Raw genomic sequence first — 25,514 nt, forward strand, 5'->3', positions numbered from 1 at the left:
ATTCAATAGAATTATAGTCATTTCGTACCCTAACCATTTCGTACCCTGACCATATCGTACCTCATGGAATATCTACATGTATACCATTTCGTACCTCATGGAAGTTTACATGTATGCCATTTCGTACCTCATGTAAGATTCATATGTATACCATTTCGTACCTCATGGAAGATATATATGTATGCCATTTCGTACCTCATGATAGATTTGTATGTATACCATTTCGTACCTTATGGAAGATTTGTATGTATGTATACCATTTTGTACCTCATAAAAGGTTCGTATGTATACCATTTTGTACCTCATGGAAGATTTGTATCCATACCATTTCGTACCTCATGGAAGATTTGTATGTACACCATTTCGTACCTCATGGAAAGTTTGTATTATACCATTTCGTGAGATATTATATAGGAATAAAGTCAATAAACGAACTTTTGTTTTAAATATGTAAAACTTTGTATTTAAGATATTTGTTTCAAATATTAGCTAGCGCTTTAGTAACAGTTCACATTTCTGCCAATAACATTGATTTTGTTACTTTGATGTAAACTTGTAACTGAAGACACGCGCTGTACTAGCGTATTGTTTTAAAAAGGTAGCATTCTATTTAATTGGATTAAAAATGTTTATTGAATACACGTGCCATTTGAAATTGCGACATGTGCCTAAATATTGAGATATATTCAATTGATTATCGTTAGGTGTATCTGAACTTAAATGTATATATCATATGCATGGACTTGTTTAGAAATAATACTTTTACAAAATATGTAATACACACTAAATAAAGATATCTACCAAAAGTTTTTTTTTAAATTCAGAAGGTTAGATATAAGGATACAAAATAAATGAACTTTTAATTTCTGAAATTGAAAAAAAAGTCATAGAAAGTTCTTTCATTGGTCACATAAGGTGCAAGTAGGTGCAAATTCTTTTGCAAACATTTTTATTCATGGCTTCCTTCTTGGATGAATATCAGCTTGTGTCCCTTTTCACTGCATTTCCTGACAAAAACAACTGTTAATAACTATAAAAACAGTTGTAGATATTCATTCCTTTGTTGGTTAATTAACCTCTTATTTTCAGAGTTCAAAATTTAATTAAGGATAAATCCTGCAAACAAACAACGTGTCATTAAAACTATTGTAGTTTCTAAGTGCTGCTTAATCAAATTAATCATCGGTCTTTATAAAATTTCTATTGGTACCGTTACGAAAATCTGCTACAGGAAAAGTTGCACGGTAGACGTAACGTTGCTGCCGTTAATGTTTTTTACTTAACACTGGTACCGTTTGTGTTTTTCACTCAATATCGGTACTGTTTATGTATTTTACTCAATATTGGTACGGTTAATATTTTCAATCAACATTGGTATCGTTAATGGTTTTTTTTTCACTCATAATTGGAACCTTTTATGTGCTAAACTTAACATTGGTACCGTTTACGTTTAACCTCAACATTTAGGTTCAGCTACACCTAACGATAATCAATTAACATTGGTACCATTAATGTTTTTGTTAAACATTGGTACTGTTTATGTATTTGACTCAACATTGATACCGTTAAATATTTTCAGTCAACATTGGTATCGTTTATGTTTTTCACTCGTAATTGGTACCGTTTATGTAAACCTCAACATTGTTACCATTAATGGTTTTTATTCAACATTGGTACCGTTTATATATTTGACTCAACATTGATACCGTTAATTTATTTCACTCGACATTTATACCGTTAATGTTTTTCACTCAACATTGATACTGTTTATGTGTCTCACTTAACATTGGTGCCGTTAATGTTTTTCACTTAAAATTGGTACCGTTAATTTTCCTTACTCAACATTGGTACCATTAATGTTTTTTAATCAACATTGGTACCGTTAATGTTTTTCAATTAAAATTGGTGCAGTTAATGTTCTTTTCTCAAAATTCGTACCATTATGTTTTTTGCTCAATATTGAAACCGTTAATTTCGGTTTTCCCAGAGCAGTTTTTTAATGAGTATGATACTTAGCAAACACGACGATTTCGGTTGTCATTTTCTAAACTTATTTTGTTTGTAACATACCAAAACGACTGCTTACACATTTTTTTCTACATCCTGCCTTTTTTTTTTAAACAAGAAGAAAAACATATTTGAAATTTTGAACAAATTTATAGCTAACTGAGTTTCTATTTGATTATTATAGTTTTCAAATTAAAAGGAAATAAAGAGCTTGCTACATGAGCCCGTGATACGCCCGTCGCTTTTTCACCAAATAATATTCTTTAACTCCTCAATGTCATATCAGAAATTTATATAAAAAAAAATAGAGGGAGCTTAATTTAATAGATATAAACCATTCACCAAAGCTTCATGAAAACTGCTCAAAGCATTTTTGAGTTATTGTCCGAAAACTGGAAAGACCCCCTTTCTTATGAATAAAGTCCCAATACTCCAAATGTAAATAAGAAATTTAAAAAAATCGAAAGGGGTTTAACATAAAACGTACTTTAAACAGGCGTTTAAAAATGAAAGGTGTTGTCTTGCTGCTCATTTATAAAGCTCGTCTCTATCTGAGGTATCAAGATAATAGGCAAAAATTAAAAAAATGGTAAAATTCGTCATTTAAGGGAAACAACCCCTTGAAAAAAGAACCTGACAATGTTCATAAATATTCCGTATGTAGAATATAAAATTCTGAACATTTTAGACCTGTCAAATTTCTCTATCTTCAACGGTTTTCAAGATAATAGACAAAACATGCATTTTACCCCTATGTACTATTTTGTTATCCATGTAGTCTATGTTGCTTGGCAGAAGGGATCATCATCAAGCGTTTTGTGTAAAAGGCACTTGAACAAAATATTAGTACTGACACAAATTAAGCATAACCAAATTATTGTGAAGAGAGAAACTAGGATATGTTTGTAATAGCAAAAATAATTTCTCCAGATTTCATCCCAGTGATATAAACAACCTACATTTTTAATGTTATTAAAAGTAAAATTGTTTGGTAACATAAAAGTAGCCGTTTTAAAAATTGGGTTCATCAGATATTTCCTTAATTGGAATGGAGGAATAACATTTGACACCAGAAATCAAATCATGAAATCATATTCTACCTAAATATGAGTTTTTTGTTGAATTCCAAGCAGTGCCAATTGCATCGATAAATGTATTATAACAGCCATTTTAAAAATGGCTATTCACCAAGAAATGTTGACATCACATGTTAATTTACAAAATCGTGCATGTTTACAGCAGATTCCATTGAGTGTGTAGCCAAAGGTAATATCTTTGGTTAGCTTGCTTGTTAGCTGAACCGTGAAGTCATTGTTAGGTTAGGTCAACTACCCTACTTTAAGAATAGACTAGTCCGACAGAAAACTAATCGATCTGTCTGTTGGATTATGCTACTTTGAAAGGAGGGTAGTATACCACCTGACCCAATAATGACTTCACGGTTCAGCTAACAAGCAAGCTAACCAAAGTTATTAACTTTCCCTACACACTAAATGGAATCTGCTGTAACCCCGACCCATTCTTTATGTGCCTGTCCAAAGTCAGGAGCCTGTAGTTCAGTGGTTGTCGTTGGTTCATGTCTGTCATATTTATTTCTCTTAAATTGTTTTGTTATAAATTAGGCAGTTAGTTTTCTCAATTGAATTGTTTCATATTTTTCATGTCGGGTCTTTTTATAGCCAACCACACAGTTATGGTTTTTCTCATTGTCGAAGGCCGCACGGTTGCCTATAATTGCTTACATCCACCTCATTTGGACTTTCTTGGATTGTTGTCTCATTGGCAATCATACCACATCTCCTTATTTTTATATGTATATCAATTTTTGTTAAAATCTCAGCACTACTAATTTGTCTTTGGTATGTCTTCAATATTTTGAACATGGTGGCAAGAGAATCATTTACTAAACATTTCAATTTGAAACAGCATATTATATTAAGTAACCTTATATATTTTCTTGTACATCATATTATGTCTAATGTTAGGCTTTGAGCTTAATAAACTATCGACACAAAGATATGTCTCCCCTGTCAGCATAAAATCAAGAAAAATACAATCTGACGGACTACAGCATTTCTAATAATTCAAAGTTGCTGCACCATGCCATAGAGGGCAGAGTGTCAAACTGTGATATATTGACAGTGTAGCAATTTCATTGAAAATATGATTCCCTATCACAAGTAATTCCTATCAAACTAACTTTAGCAGAAAACTTTACATTGAAAATTGATAATTAATCTTAAGTCGCTGGACCATGACCTAGGGGGCAGGGTCTTGGAATAGTCGTCAAACTTATATGTACTGAGAGTAATGGAACTTTATAAAAGGTAGCATTGATCCATCATAAGTAGTTCCTATCAAACTGACTTAAGAAGAAAACTTAACACTGAAAATTGCTAATAAATTCAAAGTCACTGGACCATGACCTAGGTAGGGGACTCGAAATAGTGGTCAAACTAATATGAACTGATAATAATGCAATTTAATAGAAAATATCATTCATCTATGACAAGTTGTTCAATTCTACAGTCAGAAAACTTAACAATTGTTGACAACCCTAATGGCGACGACTCTGGAAAATCAATATCTATGTCTCACCTTCCGCGACAGGTGTGACAAGTATTGTGAGCTTCTAACAAAGTAATTGCATAAGTAAAAATATTGACCATTTTCAAAGGAACAAAGTACCAATTCTCCATAACAACAATAGAAAACCAATATGTCTCCAAAATTACAAATTCTTCCGCTACATTCAGGTCCGTACACTCCACAGAGAGTCAACCTGTAAACAAGCATATCACATCCACTACCCAGCTTAAAGCCTCTTCCGAACTTTTGAATGTCCCTTCTATGTACTGGTTACCTAAATTGCACAAAAAAAAAACCCTTTAAATTCCGTTTCATCTCCGCGTCTAGTAAGTGCTCTACTACCAATCTATCAGTGCTTCTAACTACCTTCCTTACTACTATCAAAGAACTTGTTATTAACTTTTGTAATAAAGCTTATGAAAATAATGGTATTAATTATTTTTGGAGTGTAAAAAATTCTTTAGAGGTTTTAGATAAAATACATGCTTTTGATGGTCCTTTTAATTTTGTTGACAGTTATGATTTTTCTACTCTCTATACTACACTTCCACACAATCTTATCAAGAAAAAGTTTTCATATTTAATTAAATGGTCTTTTGAAAAATCTCATTATAAATTTATTTGCTATAACTCGTTTAAAGCCTTTTTCTGTATCGAAAAAGGAAAGTATGCTAGATACACTTACCTGCTTACGGGAAATGTATGATATGGTTGAAGCTTTAAATTTTCTCCTGGACAACATATATGTACGTTTCGGCGATAAAGTGTATCGACAAGTAGTAGGTATTCATATGGGCACTCACTGCTCCCCTTTAATAGCAGATTTATTCCTGTATTGCTATGAATCTCAGTTTATGACCAAACTCAGTAAAGACACGTCATTGTTTCATTTGGTTGATACATTCAACAATACCTTCCGTTATCTGGTTATCTGGATGAGATTTTTTCGTTAAATAATCCAGAGTTCTCTAAATATACTACCGAAATTTACCCAAAAGAACTTACTTTAACTAAATCTAACATAAACATCAGTAGTTGTCCTTTTCTAGATTTGGACATTTCAATCTCTAAAGGAAAACTCCATACTAAAATTTACGACAAAAGAGACGACTTCTCATTTCCTATTGTTAATTTTCCTTTTTTAGACGGCGATGTTCCTTTGGCTCCATCATACGGTGTTTATATATCCAAACTCGTTCGTTATGCCCGTGTGTGTAGTGATTTAAATGAACGTAATCAATGCATCACTGGTAAATTATTAAGTCAGTGATTTCGTTACCATAAATTACGTAAAACTTTTACAAAATTCTTTCATAGATACAAAGATTTGATTAGTAAATTTGGCTGTACCTGTAGAAAACTGATTAAAAACGGTATTTCACATCCTAAATTTTACGGTAATATTGTACTTAAAGCACGGAAATCACTATGTGATCCGTGTAAACTCATCGAACCTTTAAACAAACTTATTAGTAAAGGTTATCTTACCAATGTTGTAATTAGATCTTTGAATATAGTTTACATTGGCACTAGTATCGATTTTGTCATCAGCAAATTAAAACATAACTAAATTTGTATTCTTTTCAAACGGGATGTATAAATACACACCCACATTCATTTTGATCTATAAAGAGGTTAACTCCTAACTATCCTACTGCCTGTCGATACATTTAATTTTGGCATTGCGCAAGTCATGTCTTCTTTGACTGTCTATGACGTTAAAATACTAAATCCCTGGGATGTGTTTTAGTTGATTTTAGTCATTGATGCGTGATTTTTTATTATTAATTGTTTTTGGCTTTTAACTAGCTGTCAGTAACTGTGAGTACTCTCAAATCGTACTTTTTTGTTTATTTGACCTGTTGATACTAATTGTCATGCCTTTTTTGTTATTTAATGTTTACTTATTCAGAGTTATATCTGGTCTATATACCAGCTTTGATAAGTGTTTGGTATTACTATAAATTTTCACTTCTTCGTACTATCAACATCAAAATTATTTATTTTGTAAAAATATTTCCTTTCTCCATTTGAACTGTACACGTATACCTAACAACAAAATTATTTTCATTTACCCGTGTTTAAAGTAATTGCAAATGGCTGATATTTTTGTTCAAGCATATTGTTTTTCTTAAATTGTTTAACATTTCACAGTAGTATAACATTTACTCTAATTATTTTTCCCTCAGTTTATTTATTTTGTATTTACATTGTATCATAGATCAAATTTATTTGTTCAGTGTATGTTCACTGGTGTTAATATGTCTTTTGATTAAGTTAAGTCATTTCAATTGATATTTTATAGTGTGTCTTTCTATGTTGTGATGTTACACTATTGTTTCAGATAAGGGTGAAGGTTTGGTACCATTAAAACGTTTAAACCCGCTGCAATTGTTTGCACCTGTCCTAAGTCAGGAATCTGATGTTCAATAGTAGTCGTTTGTTGATGTGGTTCATAAAGTGTTTCTAGTTTTTTATATAGATTAGACCATTGGTTTTCCTGTTTGAATGGTTTTACACTAGTAATTTTTGGGGCCCTTTATAGCTTGCTGTTCGGTGTGAGCCAAGGCTCCGTGTTGAAGACCTTACTTTGACCTATAATGGTTTACTTTTATAAATTTTGACTTGGATGGAGAGTTGTCTCATTGGCACTCATACCACATGTTATTATATCTATAGGACACCATGCTCCACTGCCACTATATTTATATGTGCTGTAAACCCTGAAATCAGAGTTGAAACCCTGAAATGGCACACCATAAATTGATCATGTATACTAAATTTCATGTATATGCTGTATATGTGATCATATATGCATGGTGGACTACATGAACCAAAGGCCTTACCCTGATATGGGTATGACGGACAAACAAACTGAGGAACATATAGACCAGTAAAATCCTCATGAGAGGAGCATACCAATTGTCTATCTCAAAAGGTAACACTTTTTCAAAGATAATAACACTAGAGATTCTAAAGATAACGTGTTCGCTCACCTAGGTCTATGTACATATTCAACAAAGGACACTTTCATTGTAGACAAAAATAGAATTAATGACAAATATCTATTTTATGTTGATCTTGTATTGCTGATCGTTTGCCTGTTTAGTTTCTCTATCTTCATTAGTTTCTGCAAAAAACACAAAAGAGGGTAAAAAAAATCCTCATTTAAGGGCAATCAGTCAAATAGAGAGTGGCAGTCTACTAACTATTTTGGCAAAATTTGACTTGTTTGTAGATCTTGCCTTGTTGATCATTTTTGTTATTTAAAGTTTCTATTTACGATTTATCTATTTTAATTTTTATCATATAAGGCAAAACACAAAAAAAAATGGTGAAAATCGTCATCGACAATAACTCCAATAAAGAGTCCTCTGACAATTTCCTCCATAATTGTCTTAATAGTAGATCTTGTCTTCCTGATTATTTTTGCTCAATTAAGTTTCTATCTATCTATTATAATTTTTGAGAAATAAGGCAAAAACGCAAAAAAATAGTAAAAAACATCATCAAACGGCAATAACTCTAATAAAGAGTCGACTGGTGATTTCGATCAGCTAACTTATTTGTAAATCTTGTCATTGCTAATCATTTTTGCCATTTAAAGTTTCTCTAAATCTATTATAGTTTTCAAGATAATAGGCAAAAATTAAAAAAATGGTAAAATATGTCATTAAAGGGCAGTAACGCCTTCCTATAAGAAGTCAACTAACAGTTTTGATGTAATAAGACAATTGGTAGCGAGCAACAAACTGAACATTTTCTTTATTTATTACGGTTTTCAAAATACTGTAAATTCAGAAATTATTGCGAGGTTATTATTAATGCGAATAATGGGACTGGGTGAGTATCGCAATAATAAGAACTCGCATTATGATATCTGATGCATATATATGTATGCAGATTTTTCTGAAATTGCAATAATTAATCTCGCATTGGTGTCCATTCTTTAAAAATCGCAATAATAAATGCATGCAATAATTTCTGAATTTACAGTATATGACAAAACTTGCATTTTACCTATAAGTTCTATTTTTAGCCATGTCAGCCATCTTGGTTTGCAGGCGGGGTTGCATCGGACACATTTTTAAAACTAGATACCCTAATGGTTGTGGCCAAGTTTGGTCCAGTAGTTTCAGAGAAGCCTTTCATAAAAGGAGACGAAAACGACGACAACGATGGAAGAAGGACACAGAAGACGAAGGCCAAGTGATGAGAACAGCTCACTTGGTCCTTTGGGGCAGGTGAGCTAAAAGCTTGATAGAGGAAATCTTGAATTAACAAATGACATAGAAAGTGTAATTGACAGACAAACATAGTTATTACTATATAGGACACCGCAAACGTTTTGGTAGGACCATAATAACTACATCTGAAACAGCAAGGCCACAATAAAAAGTGCAAAATGATTTCATATTGGTTTAATGTTAACATGATATAACATATAAGCACTATGTGAAATTTAATGAAAATAAAAGCACTATGGGAAATTAAATGAATATATAAGCACTATGGGATATTAAATGAACATGTATATTGACAATATAAGACATATTTGTAGAATACAAACATCAATATATCCCTCAATTTAAGTGAACTTTTCAGTGTATCAGCACAAACTAACTTCTAATCCATCAAACTAATTAAATTCATCATTTAACTAAATGATTGCTGTTTGTCCTATGTCCAGAGACAAATATTACATGACATTTAGAAGAATACAAAATCAACAAATTAATGAGATATGTTTGTTTATACCTGAGTGAAGAGCAGGACATTGGGACTGACATTGGAGCAGAGGATATGTTCAGTATTATCTGACATTTTGCCATTCAATTTTGATCCTTTAAAGATTTTTTTACATGCAGGTAAAATAAAACAGACAGATGTCAATATTCTTCATTCACAGTCATAACAATTTATATCAACAAACCGATGAGATGATATCACTTTATACAGTTGAAACCAGTTAACACAACATAGCTAATTCTTCTCATTGGTCACTTTACATCAACAAACTGTGAAATGATATTAGTACATACAGTAGAACCTAGTCAATGTGAACACAATGGTGGAGTTAGTTCTTCTAATGGGTCACTAAACTCTTCTTTACATTTGATCAAATCTAAGTCTCTCACAATTTTTTGATGATGGTATATCTACCATCAAACATCACTAATATTAAATAACTCATTTCATTGAAGAGAAACTTTCCAATTAGATATTTCAAATCTGTACAAATGTCACTGACTGCACTAAAAATACAATTCATCTTCCTGAAACTTTTTTTAGATAGACCATCACTTCTTTCTTTGACAGGGTTAATTCAGGATACCCTGCTTTGATTCTGCAGGAGTATTAATGATTCTTTCTTTCCATTGTTCCATACAGACCTTAAAATTAAAAAAAAATTCTTTACAGTCATATTTAAGAACTTCTATTTATAGCTGACGTAATTTTCCCGAAATTAAAAATAAAATGTTTTGTTTAATGAAAATAATTGATTGATTGTTGGTCAGTCAGGGGTACTTCTTATACAAGTAATCTTTGTTTACTTGAAGAAGTCAATAATAATATACTTATATAAGTAAATTATAATGTTTGAATAATCTCCCTTTAATTTTCTCAAAAAATTTACTTGTATAAGTAATTTTTTTTTTACAATCCCGAAAAAAATTCTCAAGTTTTGAGATGTAAAAGCATGCCTTTAACAATTTTTCTCAGGTTAGCTCATAATTTTTTATTAGAGTTCAATGTTTCATCTCATTAATTCAACAAAGAAACAAATTGCGCAAAGATCTTAAGAATTTGCGCAAGGCCTTCAAAAATTGCCCCTTGGGGGCTTGTAAATGAGCAGTGTTCTGAAGATAACAGACAAATGAGATTTTCATTTTTTTACTTGTATAAGTAAAAAAATCTGAATGTCTAAGGGACATAACTAAGCCAAAAAATAATTTCAAGTAAATAAAATATACTTGTATAAGTATCCTACAAATTTACTTATATAAGTATATTAATATTTACTTCTTCAAGTAAATAAAAATTACTTGTACAAGTAGTACCCCTGACTGTTGGTGTTAAAGCCACTTTCACTGATATTGGCTATATATTGTTTCAGCGTTTTTATATTGGTGCAGAAAGCTCTGGAGTGCCCTGGTGAAAATGTTAGGATACAAGGCCCCTAAATGCACTTAATCAAATTAAGAATGGTATGTTCATTGCAGTTCTCAATCTCAAAGCAACAATTGCGGCCTTCAAACCAAAATAAGGCATACATCTCACTATTAGTTTTTTTCTTCTTTTTTTTATGTAAATTTTTTGAAATACGATGTTCTTCTTTTCCTTTGGAAACAAAGCCATGTTCTGATTGCAATAGAACATGGACTGCACATGATTGATGTCACAATTGAATTTGCAACTTCAGTTATATTTTGAACAATACCGGAGAATAAAATGGACATTAATGTTGGTGTTGCTCAATAGGAAATTAAACAAAATCATTCTAAAAGTAAGTTTACATGTATCTGTTCATTTTTTATCGTGAAAAGGTTGATTTTTTATTTTGTTTTGGCTTCAGAAAATCAAAATGGTTGCGTTTTGAACGTGTTTTATAGGCCCTCTTCGAAGTACAAAAGTTCTAAATTTTCCTATTAGAATCAAATAATTTTATCATGACATGCTCTATGCTCAATTTAACATTGAAAGGCATTATATTCTTAAACAAACTTTATTCACATTCTGCTGTTTGAACAAATTCATTATTAGTCCTTGTAATGTAAAACAACTAATTTGAGTTGAAAAATTAAAAAAATATAAATTTTCACAAAAAATTACAAACTTGGATCTCCTCTCATGAGAATACACCTGTAAGCTGAAAAATTGGGAAAAAAGAAATTGCGTTTAATGCCTTAACACCAAAAGTATCCAACAAAATAAGTTAAGTAAACTGAAAGTGATCTCTTTCAGTGAAACAAGGGTGACCTGAAATGAATTCCAAGAGCACTTAGAGCCTCAATTTGAGTAGGACTTTGAAAAACTTTGAAAAAGTCCAAAACAAAGTCATGTTTAAACTTATCCTAACCTTTTTTTTTCGAACCTCCCTATTGTTTGACCACAAGATGGTCATTATATTTACCTGATCATTCTCAATCTCTCTATTGACTCCTCAAACTCCCTGGACTTCTTTACTGCTATTCTAATGATCTGTAATGGCAAATAAGTCATACAATGTATTAGGTCATATCTATGAAGGTAAAGATGTGAGCAGGCCAGATAGACTTATGCAAGTGTCTTTATACATGCACATGTATAAAACTTTGATTGATTTTGGAACAATCAAATACGAAATAAAAATGAATTTTGGTCTGCTTTGTAGGGTTCCTATATCAACACAATTTTCAAACAGCTACAGACTTTGCATAGAGATTTTTTTCAACCCGATATAAGTTAACACATGTATTGATATTCATTTACATAAGGTCGATTTTTATCTGACGCAGCTTATGTGTAAAGTAAGCCTATATAGGGCATTTCTCAAGGTCATTGGCAATCTACCTGCCATTTTGGCAGTACCATAATTAAATTTCAGATTTTTCTACAGTATTTTTCAAACTCCCCTGCTACTTAAATAGCTACTATTTTTTCAATTTATATACCAACTATTACATCCCTATCTCAAGAAAGGCTTTCAAAGGAGGAACAAAGAAGAACATTTTTTTTTGTTGATTTTCACAAATTTGTTTAAATCTATCACTTTCATGTGCAAAGTGCTGGTTCCATGTCAGGGTCATGATCTGGATCAAACAATGCAAATAAATTTCAATGATAATCAACTCAAGATAGTTTTCTCTTAAGTGACCAGTATATATGGACATAAGTTTTTTCTTAAATTTACTTTGAGGTTTATTCTTTCTTATTTCTTATTTTTCTCACTATAAAATATTTAATACATCTTATTGCTAGTTCATTTTTGGATATCACAGATGTCCTGGTAAAAGTTTGATGTCAAAGGGAAACTGTCTGAAGCTATAGAGCAAAGATGATTGTTGCATGACTTCACTAGGTCAAGGGATTCCAAAAATAGAGTTTAAGTGTCGTAGAACACAATAGCTATAACGTCTAGTGGGTCAAATTAATTCAACTAGAAACCCCAATGAAATGTATGTTATAACTTCTTCCAACATCACTCAATGCAAAAGATCAGTGGCTCTTTTCACAAAAAGTCTTATGATTTAAAACCATTGTCAGTTAAACTGAAATGTTCATAAGTATTTTTCTCTTAAGATTTTTTTGTAAAATGAGTCACTGCTTATTATTTACAGCAATTGCCATTAAAAACACAATTTTGCCTATTTCTCCTGGATTTTTAAAAAAACTTACATCAGCCATATTGACTTGTTGGTAGCATCATCAGAAGTAATTAATAACTTTTTGTTTATCTTCAGATGAAAGCAAACAAAACTTTTACTAACCTCATCTGGAATGTTTGCCAATTTAGCAGCATTGAAGCCATAACTTTTTGGACAGGCCCCTTTTGTGAACTTGTACAGGAATGTAATGGTCTCATGTGTTGGATCCTTATCCTCATTTTCTACCATACAAGACTAAATAAAGATAAATAAAGACAAACTAAAAGCTCAAGAGTACTGAATTCTGGGTAATCATCTGTATAAACAGACATCAGATCTCAATATAAAATGATTAATGATTTATTAAACAGGTTAATTCCACTTAACACATATCACACCTGATTTTTTGGTGGGGTTTGTGTTGCTCTGTCTTTAGTTTTCTATACTGTGTTTTGTATACTGTTGTTTGTCTTTTCATAGTTTTTCATTTTTTGCCAAGGTATTGTCAGTTTTTTTTTTCGACTTGTGAGTTTGAATATCCGTTTGGTATCTTTCACCTCTCTTTTATCACTAGATTTTTTCCAGAAATTAGCAACAGTAGTGGAGCAGAAACCCTTTACTTTTCCGAGGTTGGTGGGGTACATATTGCTAGTCCTTTTTGTGTTTTGTGTACTATTGTTTGTCTAATTACTTCTTTTTTTCCCCACTGGATATCTTCTGCCTATTTCATAATTTCAGGGATTGCTAAGATTCAATCATTTTCCACAAATCATATATGTCTCAGATTTGCTTTGGTCCATGTACCTTTTTGGAGATAGCTGCTTATGCCAGTCAATAAACTGCTAAATGGCCATGAGTGCCATAAATAATCTGTCAAGTTTAACCTACCATATGACCAAGTCTGATATTAGGATCATGTGAAAATTCCTCAACCAATGAATGATAGTGGGTAGAAAATAATGTCCGACAAGCTATATTTCTGGAAAGTTCTTGTACTACAGAACAAGCAATGGCTGTACCATCATAAGTAGCTGTTCCTCTTCCTAAAAAAAAAAAACACATTTACATTTTTATTAACATAACAATTTATACTATTTCAACACATTCAATGATTCAAAAGTTCATTAATTAGGATGATGATTGATGGCTGTTTAACATCCAGTGGCAAATTAAATTGATATTCAGGATGAGAACATGTTAATGTGAAATGAATATGAACCCACGTTTTGTAATACACTGACAAGCTGAGCCAAATTTTTAACATGCTAATTCACTAGGTAACAGTCTAGACATATTATTCTAACTGAGACGACAGGTCTTTGTTCTTACTCCTTAATGGTGCGTGCTTGATTTAGAAGCAGCAAACACCAATTTTAAAGTCTTTGTGTTGATTTGAATTATTAAGATGTCACTATTATTTTTCAGCGACAAATGTTTTATCATTCAAAGTGTTCATAAGTACCATTTATATAATATAGTATCGTAGACTTTTTTGGTCTTTACATTAAGTCTTCATAGCAAAAACCAAAGTTAAACAGTTAATCCATTAGTAGCTAAAAATGTTTGATAGCATGCTGTTGAAGAATTGCTGTCTTACCTAATTCATCCATTAATACTAAGGAATGTTTGGTAGCATGCTGCAGAATGGCAGCTGTCTCACTCAACTCAACAAAGAATGTACTTTCACCTGTAAAAAGAAGATTGTTTAATATTATGCAGGACTATAAAAACACAACACAAAATCTACATTACATTCAAACACATCCCCATCATTTGTATTAAAATATTAACATTTAGAACATAAAAGTCTTTTATTTTCAACCTGCAAAAAAAAATCATTTTTAATTGACTGATTGGTGTTTAACACCACTTTCAGCATTACTGGCTATTTTGATGTGGTCAGTCTTTATTGATAGAGGAAGCCAGAGTGCCCAGAGATTACTAATGAATAGCGGGCAGGGGTAAAAATTGCAAACTCAATTTATTTTTATGTAAGATTCATTAAGTCATAACCACAGCTATACTTTGATAAGCATATGATGCGGTTACATTTGGGAACCAACAGTCTACCTACAGTTGTAATGACCATTGAATCTAAGTAAAATATAGCATTTAAGCTGTGCATGGTTTGGAACAATGATCTCAATTATCTATAGAAGTATAACACTGTGCTAAAGAAATTAACGCAGTAAAATTCATAAAGGAGTGAAATAAGATTTAACATTTGGTCTCAGCTATTATTGTTAATTTGAAAACCTGCTAAAATAACTAACCTGCCATAATTCTGTCACTAGCACCAAGCCTTGTGAACACCCTATCCACTGGTGTCATACGACATTTCTCTGCCGGTACATAGCAACCCTGAAAGATATGGACCAAAGTTCATTATCCAGAATTGAATGCATATTTATTTAAGAAGACTATATTTTTTTTCCTTCAACTAGCTGATTACATATGAACTGTATTTAGATATTCAAAATTGGTATAGACGTCAATGTGCAATATTTTTGATAAACTTCACTTTAAACCTTTCATGTAACTTGAATATTTCAAAATGTTTTCAAATCAGAATTCTAATAGGTTATATAAAAAGATCAAAGATTTTCAAAGCTGTCACCATTTATATCACAATCATTTTCAATAACTTTTGGTAACTCTTCCCCAATGGAGGGTGTCACATTCATCTATATGACCCTCACAACATTATTAGGCAAAACAACACTGAACCGTTGAGAAATCTAAAATTTCAGAATTTACAATAAATCCATAGCCTCAGGATTTGAATGAAGTGAAACAGATGGTAAGCAATGTTTGATTAAACTCAAAGAGAGGATAAGCATTGTGGGAACGAACACAAAGAAGGGCTAAGTAATGAAAATAAATTTACCATCTGTGCTATTATAGTGATCAGTCCTACTTGTCTCATCAATGTGGACTTTCCTCCCATATTGGGCCCCGTTACCAAGACAACCTTACTACTTGAATGATCTTCTGCATCTGTCTCCATATCATTTTCCTGTAAATTCAGAAATTATTGTGTGGTTTTAATTATTGCGAATAATTAAGAGCGAGTAATTAGTTCAACTATTTAAGTGTGTATGTTATGCTTAAATTTTAAGTTTGCTTGTTGGTTAAATGACCAAAGAATTTGTACTATCCTTGTATTATGGGTTTCATGCTATTAAGAATGCATTGTGACGTCACAATTTTCATTAAAATAGCATGCATAGTACGAATTCATATGACGTTCGAAAACATATGATCTGACCATAGATGTTGTAAGAGGGTGTGGATGGGAGTTTACAGAATAGAGAATAATGGGCAAAAAAAAATAAAGAATAGAGAACAATGGACAAAAAGTATAAAGAATAGAGAAAAATGGCATATAAAACAATTAAAGAATACAGAAATAAAGGACCCTCATCCAAACCCTCTTGTAAACATAGAACAACTTGTCAAACAATCTTTTAACCTTATTGATGTATTTCTCAAGGAACACCTGATTTCACCCCCCCCCCCCCTTTTTGGTGGGGTTTGTGTTGCTCAAATATTAGTTTTCTATGTTGTGTTTTGTACACTGTTATTTGTCTTTTGTTCCTTTTTTTCATTTTTTGCCTTGACATTACCAGTTTGTTTTTTGACTTACGAGTTTGACTAACTTTTTGGTATCTTCTGCCTCTCTTTTGTAAAATATTAATCTGAATTCATTATAAACACAAAAGTGTTTATATCCCTAACAATGTCAGACTTTCAAATTATTATCATTAATCTTTATATCCTATCAAAAATCCTTCTAGATTCCCTGTAAAATCATTTCTACAATAGCATGAACTCAATGTCAAAAAGGTTTTTATAAACTGTAAATTCAGAAATTATTGCGAGGTTTTTATTAATGTGAATAATTCGACTGGTTGGTTGAGTTTCCCAGAGTTGATAAGAGCTCGCATTCTGATATGTGATACATATATCTGTGTTCAGATTTTCCTGAAATCGTAATAATTAATCTTGCATTTCTGTCCATTCTTTAAAATTCACAATAATAAATGCATGCAATAATTTCTGAATTTACATTAGTAACAGATTCAAATAGATTTTCTAAACATTTGTACAACTTACATCTGCAATACCTATAATTGTATCGTTAGGTATAAAATCCCCGCCACCAAACGTTCTAACAACACAGGGATGTCTGGCTTCTCGGATTTCTATATAAGGCTAAAAATAAATCAAAAATAACAACTAATCAAAATGCTTGAAAGGTTCTCTCTTTTCTATAATTATTATTTTTAGAAAATGTGTTTGCAACTATATATGTTAGTGTAATGCTTCTGTTCTGTCTCATTTCTAGTGACTAAAAATTCGTAAGGGTTCTGCGGAACCCAGTGTCTCGCCTACTTTTTCTGTTAATCACAGGCTCAACAAAAATGAGGAAGTAAATCAATAAAAATATTCCTCTTGATACTATCTTTTGATTGTAGGAAGGTTCTGTCCAAGTTTGGTTAACTGGAAGAAAACAAAATTTCCTTCTAGATACAAGCATTTGATCATAAACAAGCTCCTGTCCAAGTTTGGTACAAATCCAAAATAGTATAAGAAAGTTATTAAAATTTTAAAAACTTTAACCACAGAGTGAATGTGTTGTTTCCTAGCAGAAAATCTAAGTCCATTTAAAAGTAAAATACGGAAAAAATGGATTTATTTTTTTACAAAATTTCCTTCTAGATACTAGCTTTTGATCATAAACAAGCTTCTGTCCAAGTTTGGTACAAATCCAAAATAGTATAAGAAAGTTATTTAAATTTTAAAAACTTTAACCACAGAGTGAATGTGTTGTTTCCTGGCAGAAAATCTAAGTCCATTTAAAAGTAAAATAAGGAAAAAATGGATTTATTTTTTTACCAAATTTACTTCTGGATAATATCTTATGATTATAAACAAGCTTCTGTCCAAGTTTGGTACAAACCCAGGATAGTTTAAGAAAGTTATTAAAATTTTAAAAACTTTAACCACAGAGTGAATGTAATATTTCCCAGCAGAAAAACTAAGTCCATTTATAAGTAAAATACGGAAAAAATGGAATTTTATTTTTACAAAATTTACTTCTGGATACTATCTTATGATCATAAACAAGCTTCTGTCCAAGTTTGGTAGAAATCCAGGATAGTTTAAGAAAGTTATTAAAATTTCAAAAACTTTAACCACAGAGTGAATATTTGTGGACGCCGCCGACAACTACGACGACGCCGACGGAATGTAGGATCGCTTTGTCTCGCTTTTTCGACTAAAGTCGAAGGCTCGACAAAAATGAATTAACCACATTTACTTTTTTTTTTAAGATAAATAATAGTTGTTTTAAGTATCACATATTGATCTATAATAAAATTTAAAATGACTACAGAATTGGGTTTAAAGGCAATAAAATCATTGCACTGTACAAGGAGGTCAAAGGTGAAAATAAAACTTACTTCTCGATTTGATTCTATGGCAATGACCTCTGGCCTACACATGATTCCATCGCCACACCTACTATACTGTGCCATGGCAACCAAAACATCTAATACTGCCACACATTGTACTGTTGTATCCCATATTTTATATCTGAAAATAAAATTCATTAAAAATTTTATGTTGCCACTTATGAAATCTGATATAAAAACTTTATATCTTCTGGATATCTCTGTCTTCCTTATATTTAAGAATTTATAATGTTTCAACATAATATTTAAGATAGTCAACTTTTAAGTATTGAATTTTTTAAGTATTGAATTTTTTTTTTTTAACTGCCATTTGACCCAAGAAGTCCATTACACACATAAATCTTTCATAAAACAAAAATTTATAAAAACAAGAAAATTCAGATCAAGTATTTTCATGACATCATAGTTTACAGAAAAGTTAATTTTTTGTTAAAATTTATAAATACTTTTCTGTAAAGCTATACATCTAAATATGAATTTCACTATAAAAAGACTTATCAAAGATACCAGGATTAAAAATTGATACAAGAGACACAGGTTTCGTCTAGATAACGCTCATCAGTAGCACTCTTATCAAAAGTTCACTATCAATACATCCCTAAATAAGAAGGTAATAATATTTCACAATGTCCTGCTAACCGTACCCACCATAAGTAATTCAAAGTATCTAAAAACAGGTAATAGGTGTCTGACAGATCCAACAAAACATGCAAGATACAACAAATCACTGTTGATCTTCTGACCAAATATGAAATCATTCTGTTCCGTAAGATGGGAGAAATGTGAGATAAAACATTTCAAAGTTCATCAAATATAGTGAAAAATCTCAAAGTATCCTAGATTTTGTCAGGTTTTGTGGACTTCACCCTTTTTGAATTTACCTTTGAGTCGGTGTTTTTTTTTAACAACGTATCTAAAGCTAGAAACCTCACCTCTCATCAAAACTCTCAAAAATTCTTCTCATACAATCCCTTTGAGCTACATCCTTCCTGTCTTCTGCTTCTACAAGCTCGGCTAACATGTCCTGAATGTCTGACGTCCAGTATCTTTTCCAACCCTTTTTAGAGGACTTCAAGTCATATTCATCTGGCACTCGCTTCAGAGCACTCTCTGGAATTTCCAATTGATATCTGTTCTTACCTGATCCCCAAAACACCATTTGCTGAAGAAAAAATTGTATTATATTTAGTTTTCCTTATATGTAATTGAGCCCAGTACAGATTTTGTGTTATTAAAAATTTGCTGTTACAAAATTTCAGAAATGATTTTAAATTAAGGAATATACAGTTAATCCTGTATTAAGCAGTCGCTCATGGAAAAATATCAAAAGTGACTGCTAAAGTGAGGTTAACTTTTTAAAAGAGGTTCTGGAAAAAACCAAATTTCGACATCGCACGTGGCCAGGATCCGGCAAATTGTCTTAGGGTTTTCAAGCAGTAGAGTTATTGCTCGTGGCTCTAAATTTGAAGAAAACGTTTGAAATAGCTAATATGCATGGAGAAATAAGTCGATGATAAGGTTTTCAATAGGAACTGAAAGGAGTGGAACATGAAAAATTCACAAATTAACCTCCTAATGCGCTATCTCAGTTACAAACAGGTTATGATGACTTGTTAAAAGTTGAAATGACGATTTCATGGGAAAATTAGTGACCGCAGACCGCGTTAGACAGGTGACCGCTGAAATGAGTTAAATTATATAGAGAAAACATTTGGGAGGGTCAGAAAGTGACCATTAGAGGCAGGTGACCACTGAAACGAGGTGACCGTAAAAGCAGCTTTGACTATAAACTTCACTCATGCAAAACTCTTATTCCTTGCCCGACTTTGGCTATACTTTTTTGTTTTTTTTGGTTTATAAGCTCTTTATTCATTTTTTTTTTTTAATAAGCTTTGGATTTTCAAATATTTTTGCCTTGAGTATCTCTGAAGAGACATTTATTGTTGTAATGTGTATCTGGTGCACAAAAAAAATTGGTACTGTAAATGTCATTTTGTGCCAGTCTTTGTAAGAATCAGGCAATTTAGAAAAAATTCAAAACATGGCAGCAAAACACTTACCGACGTAACCACCGTGTTTTGAAGCTACCCTCATCCCGAGTTTGAAATGGGAGGTATGCGTGTCTGGTAATTTGAGAAATATCTAGATAAATTTTGGTTAGAATGATACAAAATTACAGAGTTATCTCTAATTTCTAGTGCATTTCAACCAAAATATATCTTGAATTACCAGAACAGAGAGAGTAAACGAATGTTATATTCATGCACCATTATACATTCTGAACTAAAATTAACGTAAAGCTGAGTGGGTTTTCGTTTGTCATGTTTCCACCAGTGCCCGATTCTTAGGCAGATTGGCATTACGACACAATCGTCAAACATGATTCATCCATAGTTTTTGTCAAATCAGTCATGCAACTGTCCTGAGCCATTCTTTTACAAAAGACACTCAATTGACATAAACCTTACAGGTAAGTCTGACTGGATAACTTACCCTGCAACTAATTCTGTCTCTCTGTTCATCAAGGTATTTATCAAATTTTCTCTCCGTCATTTTGATATCAAGCTTAGCTTTGTCATAATCAGGATCAACACCTACAATTAAAAGTACCACATATAATTCAAGCTGAATAAATATTTTGTAGGATTAAAAAAGAAAAGGAAGATACTAAAACACAAAACAAGCATGTTTAAACCCGCTACATTCTTTGTGTGCCTGTCTCAAATCTAAAGTTCAGCAGTTGTCATAAGCCCATGTCTGTCATATTAGTTATTTGTAAATTATTTTGTTATAAATAAGCTGCAAGTTTTCTCATTTGAATTGATTTATATTTTTTTCGTGTCTGGCTTTTATAGATGACTATTGGTTTTTCTCATTGTTGAAGGTCATACAGTTGTTGGTGGCCTAATACTTGCTTAATAACACTTCATTTCAACTCTGAAGGATAGATGTCTCTTTGGTAGTCATACCACATCCCTCATTTTTATACAAAATAGAAAACAAATGACTGAGCAACACAAACCCCTCAAAACTAGGGCTTGAACTCAAGTGTTCTCAAAGTAAAGCAGTTCCTGTTAGAAATGGATTTTAGTAATACAAGAGTGCACAATAAAATTGAGAATGTAAATGGGGAATGTGTCAAAGAGACAACAACCCGACCATAGAGCAGACAACAGCCGAAGGCCACCAATGGGTCTACAAGCTTGTCTGCTTTACTGATCATCATCAAAGCTATTTTTTGAAAGTCTTTTAAGATAAGATTTTTACTACAAGTATCACATAAACTAAACATTATCACTGATCTATGTAAACTATGTCAAGGTTAGATGAACAGCAAGACAAACGTAAACATCTTACAATCATCCCTTACACCAAAAATAGTTAAACCTTTTGCTTATAGTATTTGAGAAACAGACCTAATGAAAAAAACTGAATAAGTATTGTGTATAAGTTTCATAAGGTATGGTTGAGGCAAACTGAAGTAAGAGAAAAGAAACGAAAAATTCAGCAATTGTTCCATATATAAAGGGGCATTACTCTAGAACGGTATAAGTGATACCATCCAAATTCAAACTTGATCTGAGTTTTGTGGTAATAAGCATAAATTTTATAACATTAGGTGGAGGCAAACTAAAATTAGATAACGAAAATGAAAAATTCAGCAATTTTCCATTATTAATGAGGTTTAACTCTAGAATGATAAAAGTGACGCCACCCAAATTCAAACTTGATCTGTGTTCTGAGGTAATAAGCATTGTGTATAAGTTTCATAACATTTGGTTGAGGCAAACTAAAGTTAGAGAACGAAAACTAATTTTGGGACAGACGTACAGACGGACAAGGGTAACACTTAATGCCCCCTCAACCAAGTGATAGTTGGGTAGGTTTGATTGTACTTACATCAAAATAATGTATTTGTATAAAGAAGACAGCTATACCATAATAAAACAATGTTTAGAATTACAAACCTTTATTGGGTACTATTACACCATCTTTCTTGGCTTTGTTATGATCAAAGGCATTCTAAAATTAAATAAAATATTGTAAGTACATTTTATATTTGAGCATTCAAAATTGAGAGATAAATTGTGTCTATTTTATTTCAAAATCAAATGCATCTAATTTGGAGTTGTTACAATTGAGGATCTAACAATGGACTCTCTCCAACATAGTAGACAAAAATAGACTTCATGACAAAAATCTCTATTTTGTTGATCTTGTATTACTGATCTTTTAGTCTGTTTAGTTTCTCTCTATCTTCTTTAGTTTTTGTTCAAAACACAAAAGAGGGTAAAAAAAATCCTTATTTAAGAGCAATTACTCGTATGAAGAGTGACAGTCTACTAACTATATCGGCAAAATTTGACTTCTTAATAGATGTTGCCTTGCTGATCATTTTTGTGATTTAAGGTGTCTATTTATCTATTATAATTTAAATCATATAAGGTAACGGAAAAAAAAATGTTTCTCTCTAAATATCATAGTTTTCATAATAGGCAAAAATGAAAAAAAAAGGTAAAATTTGTCATTTATGGGCAATAAATCCTATAAGAAATTGTCTGACAGTTTTGACTTATATGGATAATTGGTAGAGCTCATTATTTTGAACATTTTTGCTCCCTTCAAATTTTCTCTATTTATAATGGTTCACAAAATAATAGACAAAACTTGCATTTTACCCCCATGTTCTATTTTTAGCCATGTCGGCCATGTTGGTTGATGGGCGGGGTCATCGGATAATTTTTTAAACTAAATACCCTAAGGATGATTTAGGCCAAGTTTGGTTTAATTTGGCCTAGTAGTTTCAGAGGAGAAGATTTTTGTAAAAGATTACAAAAATTTATGAAAAATTGTTAAAAATTTACTTTAAAGGGCAATAACTCCTTATGGGGTCAATTGAAAATGTTGGTCATGTTGACTTATTTGTAGATCTCACTTTGCTGAACGATTTTGCTGTTTTCAGTTTATCTCTATCTATTATAATATTCAAGATAATAATCAAAAAGTGCAAAATTTCCTTAAAATTACCAATTCAGGGGCAGCAACCCAACAACGGGTTGTCTGATGCGTCTGAAAATTTTATGGCAGATAGATCTTGACCTGATGAACATTTTTACCCCGTCAGATTTGCTCTAAATGCTTTAGTTTCCAAGATACAAGCCAAAAGCTGCATTTTACCCCCATGTTCTATTTTTAGCCATGGCGGCCATCTTGGTTGATGGGCGGGGTCATCAGTATATTTTTAAAACTAGATACCCTAAGGATGATTTAGGCCAAGTTTGGTTTTTTTTGGCCCAGTAGTTTCGGAGAAGAAGATTTTTGTAAAAGTAAACGAACGACGATGGACGCCAAGTGATGAGAAAAGCTCACTTGGCCCTTTTGGGCCAGGTGAGCTATAAAAAGGTCAGAGGTCATGTTCAAAATAAAATCAAATTAAAGAATTTGTCACCAACTCTAAGAAATATAGATCTCCTTTTTTGACATTACTATGCTGTTAAAGTCAATTTTATTTATGTCTACACAAAGTTCTCTTTTTATTAGATTTGCTTCCAAAATATGATAAAATTCAAACATATCGATACAATTAGTTAGTACACAGGGGGTTCATTATTTTTTTAGACTGGAGGTACCTTTGAGATTATAGGGGGAACCAAACCTAAACGGCGAGGGGTCTGGGGCCGCTTAAGGCCCCCAGTGGGTCCAGGGCTAGCCCTGGTAGGGGAGCAGGGGGGCGAAGCCACCCGGAAGCTCATGGATTTTAGGGATTTCAGCCTTAATTTTTTACTTAAAAAAATAGGGTAAAGTCTGTAATATTTGCTTCAATTTTGGGTAAGTTAACATTGAATTGTTTTTTTTTCTAGACATGCTAGAGTAATCATCTGAAAATACATTGCTTATAATTATTTTGTAATCAGTTATAAAATATGTATGACCATGGAAGTATTATATTGTCAATATAATACTTCCACATTATGACCTATAATGCAGGGGTTACATGTGAAATGTTGTTTAAATGTTTTGTTTGTTTTTATACTTTTATTAAATGTTTTGCATTTGTTCAATTTTGTGAATGAAATTTCATAAGTTACATAGTATATTATTAAAAAAAATTGATAATAAAACTTGTTGTAACTTTTTTTTATTGCTTTGTTATAATCATAACTGTGTCAATTGTTTGTGTAAGTAATTTAACAGTGTCATGCAAACAATTAAACAACATGAACAATAAACATGCTCTCATGCAAAACAGCAAACAAACATTTTTGATATATGCTAAGTATTGTGATGGTTGTTCTTGTCAGAAAAAAACATGTATTCAACTTTCACTTAACTTTAATATTTATAGAAAGGGGTGATTGTGAAAAAGGGGGGGGGGGGGGGGGGGGGGCAAATTAATCTTGACTATAGTAAGTAAAAATTTTTTTTTTTTCACTCTTCAGAGCTGTCTTTTTTTTTAAGTTTAGAAGTCTTAAATCTCGTCAGATATCATATTTTGTAAACGTAACAGTTATGTTAGTTCAGATTGTTTCACAAAGTCTTACACTAAAAAATTCAATCACAACATAGAAAACATATAGAGTAAACGGAGATCAGTGACAACATCCAACGGAAAACGAACTGATTGGATACGATTAACGATTTTCTGAATTTCATAGAATGTTCACCTTTATTAAACCTTTTAATCATAAAATAATCTGTGATACAAGCTGCTTTCCTTTTATTCGTTATTAGACATAATATTGCTGTTGTTGTTTAAATTCATCAACAATTTGCCGCTTGAAAATATACTGCTAAATCGTCGCTTTTTAAAGTGCTCTTACGATACAGATACAGACACATGGTTTATAATTATCACTTCTCCTACTTTGGAGGTGTGCCTAAATTGGCAGAAGACAGATCTATACTTTAAGGTGGACCTCGACGAAGACACCTATAAACATACACATGAACGGCGTAGAACGGAGATTATCAAGGAATGAAAGAAATTAGATTTGAACGATCTTCAAAAAAATTTTACATATTTTTTTTTTGTATTTTTATTTTTTCTGCCGGTACCAGACGCTTCCGTAGGTGGGTAAAAGTACCGGGTACC

General features: G+C 31.9%; 1 protein-coding gene across 1 annotated transcript in view; it reads right to left on the bottom strand.

The window, feature by feature from the left end:
* Positions 1-9,002: 9,002 nt before the first annotated feature.
* The window catches only part of LOC127723518 (DNA mismatch repair protein Msh6-like), a 61,483-nt gene continuing 44,971 nt past the window's right edge, over positions 9,003-25,514 (bottom strand). Inside the window, exons 24-35 of the mRNA XM_052230157.1 lie at positions 22,390-22,444; positions 20,915-21,015; positions 19,354-19,583; positions 18,410-18,542; positions 17,061-17,159; positions 15,832-15,960; positions 15,218-15,305; positions 14,542-14,631; positions 13,833-13,987; positions 13,068-13,199; positions 11,732-11,799; positions 9,003-9,989 (exon numbers count right to left, since the gene is read on the bottom strand). Coding sequence (XP_052086117.1) covers positions 9,923-9,989; positions 11,732-11,799; positions 13,068-13,199; positions 13,833-13,987; positions 14,542-14,631; positions 15,218-15,305; positions 15,832-15,960; positions 17,061-17,159; positions 18,410-18,542; positions 19,354-19,583; positions 20,915-21,015; positions 22,390-22,444 — 1,347 coding nt within the window. The 3' untranslated portion in view covers positions 9,003-9,922. The remainder of the gene's footprint in view (positions 9,990-11,731; positions 11,800-13,067; positions 13,200-13,832; positions 13,988-14,541; positions 14,632-15,217; positions 15,306-15,831; positions 15,961-17,060; positions 17,160-18,409; positions 18,543-19,353; positions 19,584-20,914; positions 21,016-22,389; positions 22,445-25,514) is intronic.

The sequence above is a fragment of the Mytilus californianus genome, unplaced genomic scaffold (genome assembly GCF_021869535.1).
Source record: "Mytilus californianus isolate M0D057914Y unplaced genomic scaffold, xbMytCali1.0.p SCAF_13, whole genome shotgun sequence".
NCBI lineage: Eukaryota > Metazoa > Mollusca > Bivalvia > Mytilida > Mytilidae > Mytilus > Mytilus californianus.